Source organism: Xenopus laevis, chromosome 2L, assembly GCF_017654675.1.
Source record: "Xenopus laevis strain J_2021 chromosome 2L, Xenopus_laevis_v10.1, whole genome shotgun sequence".
In the NCBI taxonomy this organism is placed as follows: domain Eukaryota; kingdom Metazoa; phylum Chordata; class Amphibia; order Anura; family Pipidae; genus Xenopus; species Xenopus laevis.
In genome coordinates this window covers 147,469,744-147,475,668 of record NC_054373.1, presented here as the reverse complement: position 1 = coordinate 147,475,668, position 5,925 = coordinate 147,469,744, and the positions used below count along the sequence as shown (strand labels likewise).

At 36.6% G+C, this 5,925-nt stretch overlaps 1 protein-coding gene across 1 annotated transcript; it reads right to left on the bottom strand.

Moving 5' to 3' along the window:
- Positions 1-218: 218 nt before the first annotated feature.
- Positions 219-5,263, bottom strand: inhbc.2.L (inhibin, beta C, gene 2 L homeolog). Its single transcript, XM_018245722.2, has 3 exons — positions 5,134-5,263; positions 4,404-4,736; positions 219-2,475 (listed from the first exon to the last, which is right to left on the bottom strand). Exons 2-3 carry the CDS (start codon positions 4,726-4,728, stop codon positions 1,742-1,744), a joined length of 1,059 nt encoding a protein of 352 aa, XP_018101211.1. The 5' UTR covers positions 4,729-4,736; positions 5,134-5,263; the 3' UTR covers positions 219-1,741.
- Between the last annotated feature and the right edge of the window lie 662 nt (positions 5,264-5,925).

The following is a 5,925-nucleotide window of genomic DNA, read 5'->3' as shown; positions in this document are numbered from 1 at the left end:
AGAGTGTTGTAATAGAGGTTTTCATGGTTTTCACACTTAATAAATCTCAAATTTTAAGAGCTTTAAAAAAAATAGGAAAACCACACATTTTTAAAAATTGGTGGAAACAATCAAAATTCAATTGTTAGTAAATCAGCCCCATAGTGTCAGAAGAATTTGTTTAAGAGAACGTCACATTTGCTTTTCAACAGCTATTAATAAAACACTTACACGGAAGGTATTTAATAAAGTACAATTTAATGGTCTCATGTACAACATTCCTAATAGTGAGTATTACATTTTGGGCTGGTTCCATTTGAGAAGAAGATTATGCACAACATAGGTGTGTCTTGCCTAGTCAAGGACCAAGCATTGGACAAAATATTTTCACTTTTGTAAAAGTAATAGGTTATGCCAAGGTATATTTCCAGTATGCCCTTAAATTTCCAGGATTTATTTGACTTCACTTTTACCAGCAAATACACTAAGTGGCAGATTTATCAAGGTTCAAATTGAAAATTGAAATTTTTACAAAAAAAATTTTTCGGTGAAAATACTCAAAAAAAATTGATTCGATTTGAGTTTGCAGCTCATCCTGTTTAGCCATTTTTAAAAAAATATTTTTTTTAAATAACTTTCGATTGGTTGTTTTATTTCTAATTTCGAGTTTATGGGAGTTAATGGGAGTTTTTAGAAACTCCCATAAACTCAAAATTCGACCCTTGATAAACCTGTCTGATGTAAATTTTCTGGATTAGATTAAACAATGCACAGGGGTGCTGTCTTCAGCAATTGTATTAAATCACTGGTATAATATGATTGCAAAGTACCACAAATAGGAAGTAGTGTAACTTGTCTTTTGATGCTCTGTGCATTGTTTTGACTGGTGCCTTTGCTAAGGCCAGCTCCTCTACTTTAGGACTATACTGGTTAATTGAGTGATCAGCGAAGCCAGGCAAGCCAATCAGGTAAATACATATCTATACTGAGTATGCTTGGCTGGATTAACAACCTCCAGTTGACAACAACACCATCTTTGAATTTTCCCAGTCATTTCCGCTGAACATCAAAATAACAATACCTCTATAGAGCACAAAAGAGATCAAATGTGGAACTGCTACTGATGAACTCTATGGTACCTATAAACCTCTGTAATCAGGTATCATTGAATCTTACTTTCACATAGCTTTTGAGTAATTAATAATTATTTATAGATCTTGGAGGAATCACAAGAAAACATCAGACCCATTTCCTGTATGTCTGCAGTTTGGCCTTTCATACCAAGGTGTTTTATCTTGTGGTAATTTCCATAATGTTACATACAGACCTAGAGATGTAAATAGGATTTAATTTTTTTACTTACCCGTCTACATCTTCTGCTAATTTACTATTCAGTTTTGTAACCCACCTTGCATTATTTATAATATCATTATGGATGATATGTTTTGGGCAAGGGGCAGTAGGTGAGTTTTATATATCATTATACATTCATATGCATTATAAAGTAAGTCTTAGAACTACATTTAAGAGGAAAAGTATGCAGCAATAAAAATTGTTCTTTCAGGGAAACACTGAAAACAAAGGTGTGATAAAATTTATATTTTCCATAATGTCGTCATCTTCGGTGATGGATAAGAATGAAGATGGAGAACAGCTCTCTATTTAGCTGTTCTTAACTTTTCTCCTAAGTAAAATTTCATAGGGGTTACAGAGAATGGACATTAGATGGCACAGACTTCTGGGATAAAGTAAAGAGTATACACTAGGTGCAACCACAACTCTCCACAATCATATCAGGAATATCTGTCTTTACTATGGAGTTGTACATGTCAAAATACAGCAGAGATAAAGGCCTTCGCTTTGTAGGGACACAGCAGGAGCTGAAGCTTGCATACAAGTTATTTGCTTTGATAAGACTAAGGATGGCTGTATGGCTAGATGCTGCAATGCCAGGAACCCTGGCTAAATGAACAGGACATCTACCTTCACAGTAATTCATGTTGTAACCCTCTGGACTGATAATCCAGTCACTCCAGCCAATCTCCTTAAAATCAATGTAAAAGTTCTTTTTGCAACACATGTCTACATCACTACTACATTCTGTAATATGCCGGCGGAAACGATGATCGTCTCTCTGGTTGTGGGCTTTTACCACCAGGAATGGGCGCTGAGCATCACTAGTATTTTCAATTACTGGTTGGCCAGTACAATTAAGACACTCCAGATATAGATCTATATTTTCTTCTCCATCCACGAATGCTGCCTCCGTGAGCATGGGCAGAGGGACAGTGTACCAGCCACTTCTTACAATTTCCCTGTAAATCATTTCAGTCGATGGCTTTTCCTTTGAGAGAGATGTTGTGATACTAATGGCTATCTTCTTGTTACGATCTGGTTGAAGATAGAGCCACAAGGTTGCATTATGGATTTCACGGTAGGTGCCTTTTTCAGTAGAAAGGTGAAAGTGCAGAATTGTCTGAGAAGCTTGAGAGTGTTCTGCATGAAAGCATAAAATAGGGCATTAAAATAAAGAATTTATTGCATCACTCCAGCACTAGTGTTTATGCTGGAAAAAATGTGCTTAAGTGGAGATATGATGGAAAAAAAATATATAAATATATAAGGGGACCATACAATGTCTTATCTGATGCTATTTCCTCTCTCATACTTCCAGAAAACACAAGGACATCCACTGAGATTAGATGAAAAAAAGGTTCTGTCATTAAATTCCCAAAAAGTTCTTCCCCTATGAAGCAAATTGGAGAGGCATCAGATGAGGTTTTTCACCTTCCTCTGGATCAACTAGCACTTAGGCACAGAAATCAATAGACAGAATGAACTGAAAGCATTAAGTCTCATGAATATCCCTTCCCTGTGTAGTTTAGTGCTCTAATATAATCAACGTAACAAGAAAATCACTTGCACTTACTTGAGTTACTAGAACTGTTAGGAGTTATTACAGTGCCACTAGGGAGAATAATTCATAATAAATCATAAAGCTAGAAACGCAGTTAAAGGTTTTCTTTCATATAGGTTGGAGGAATCTGAATTAGTCAGAATCCAAACCACAAAAAAATTATAATAATAAGGCTATAATATAGGGAGTCCCTTACATTATACTTTTTACTCATACCAAGATATAAATTATGTTCACTAAGTTCAAGTCATAAGTGGCAAAACATTTTCAATATTACTCAGAAAGTCCAGTGCAGCTACACTACCCTTTGATTTGAACACGGGATTATTTAATTTAGTAATTAACTGAACCTCTCTTAATAGCTTCCTACTTCATTGCTACAAATAGCTGTCTTGAAGGCATTTTTTAACAGTAAAGCTTGTGTTCTCTGGGGCTGCTCAATAAATTATATGGTTGCATCCCTTCCACGGAACACAGGTTGACATGTGAATGGTATCTGGTTAATGTTAGAGCCGACTCTTATAGCCTGCCTATTTGCCTTCATGCATATTTTGCATCTCTGTGTAATGGAGGCACCCATATGTAATGCATATACATAAAATAAATACACAGACATTTTATACTGCAAAAAATATTTACTCATTTCTAATAATGTAAAAAATATTATTATTATTATTGTGGTAATATTATATAAACCTTGTTGCAGTTAAAAAATATTTAACAACTTGCATCTATATACCACTGGCTCTCTCCAAGTTATCAGCCTCCTTCACTGCACTCGTCAGCTTGAGAGTTGGATTCATGAGGATTTACTGTACTGCTGATACTACTAGAACTTTAGGATGATCAATAGCAGGATGACTAAAACAATAACCTTTCTATAGGGCTAATTTATAAAAGCAAGGACACAATTGATGTGTGTGTTGATTGGCTAACATTAGTTAAAGGTACTTGCACCTAAACCTGCTCCTCACACTTGCACCATTGTGCCCACCCAGTTCTTTAGATGAATTGTGAGCAAGTGCACCTATTGATTGGGGAGGTACCACTAAGGTGGTAATTCCAGGACTCCTAGTGCAGGCTATGTCAATATATGGCGAAAAAATTGCACCAATGGAATCACACCCAGATGTACGTTTTTACACCGAGAGCTGGAAATGGCACAATCCCCACAATTTTAAGAGCAGATGTATCTGATTCATAAAAACACGTATGGATCTAAATAGAACGGATTCAATTGTACAAAGCGCAAATCCACATGCAGTTGCAAAAATGCTGGAATTATGGAGAAATTCTAAAATTTTCAGGAGATTTGTCATCCTCAGCCGTGCATAAATATTCACTGGCAACAAATCTCCACGTCGCCCGCTGCCGTAAATCCAGAACAAGATGCAGAGCGCAGTTTGTGACTGCCAAAGGTATAGCCACATATGCCTATTTATATATATATATATATATACACTGTATATGTATGCATTTATCCTACGGAAGCAAGAGAAGAACATACCAATATCAGCAAAGCTGATGACTTCATAGTCTTGATCATTGTTTAGTTCTTCAACCTGTTCTCTACTGGAGTCCTCTTGCAACCTAATATTCAGCCTTAGCAATGCCTGTGCCAAAGCTTCCCTGGAGATGGTGTTTGAAATCTTTGGCCTTCGCTTCAGATGTAGTTTGCTCAGAATGTTCTGCTTGGCCATTTCCAAAAGAATGTCTTTTTCATTCCGGCTTCCCAACTGTTGTTTGAATGTGCTGCAGCCTGATGAGGAAGAGGCTGACAGTGATACTTGGATAGTAACCAAGAGAAGAGGCAGAATGACTAGTGTATTCATGATGCTTTCTGCAAAGAGAAATCCATTATTGTGAAGTCTACAGCAGTAGAAATAAAATAATGCTTCAAAGAATCAGAATTAATCCCTCAATCTCAAGATTTTGAGATATTGTGGTCAGCCCTACAGAGATGACCAGCTACAGTATATTAATTTACAGTAATATATCATCTTCATTGAGTATTAAAAAACTCAAGAAAAAAATATTAAAATTAAGCAAAATGGAGCTTGCTTTATATACTGTAATTACAGATGTACATAGAATAATTCATAAGGATATGTTTAAAAATACAAGACAAGTAACTGCTACACAGTTTTCCCATATAGCTATACGATTTAATTGTTGCTCTAAACTTTCTGCAGACCATATTTTGCTCCCAGAGAATAAAAGAAATGCCATATATTCACCACTGGTGTCTTTCCCAGGGACTCTCTGCCTCTGACAGCAATGTGGTTTCAGCGTGCTGGAAGTCAGAATCCAAAGTGCAGAGTGCAGTATTTACTTCGTTTGGTTTTTCTTCTGGAATAAAACAAAATAAATAAAAGCTGGCTCATAGGGTAAAGCAAATGTGACCTCTGCGTGCTGATTGGAACAACTCAGATTATCTGTCAGTGATAACATTAAATTTCTAGTTCCTATGGGCAGCATGTTTAGCCTAGATTAAAACTGCCCTCAACACTTTTAACATGAAACATTTGTTAGAAAAAGGTGTTGGTATTCAAATATAAAAACTACTTATGAGTCAGTGTCCCACTGGGGCACAATTTCACATTTAGCTGCTGCAGGGGTTTTCCCCTTTTACTCTGGGTTGTTGTGTAGAATATTGCAAGCACAGATGGAAAAAGGAATCTTGTGAATCTGCATGCGCACATGTATGTGAGAATAGCATTGCTCTCCATCCCTTTAGTATGGGATACCAATAAAACATGCCTACATTGTTCACTGCATTAAATTCTGGGAATCTATGTTTCATTTCACTGAACTCATTATTATTAGCCCAGGGGCATGTCCCTTCTGTCACCAGAGGCTGCAGACCTGATGTCACCCTCCCATACTTACCTTTTCTTGAGCTCCCTGCACTAAAATAGCTTTATTTCTGGTTAAAAACATGGAATTGGCTCCAGTCCTGGCTATTAGCCACCATTCTGGAAGTAATTTATATGAGTGAAAACTGCACTTTGATACTGAGCTGGGAACCG

Coding starts and splice junctions, on each gene's coding strand:
- inhbc.2.L (XM_018245722.2), bottom strand. CDS start 4,728: ATGAATACACTAGTCATTCTGCCTCTTCTCTTGGTTACTATCCAAGTA. Junction 2,476..4,403: donor CATCAGCTTTGCTGATATTG/GTATGTTCTTCT, acceptor GCTTTCATGCAG/AACACTCTCAAGCTTCTCAG.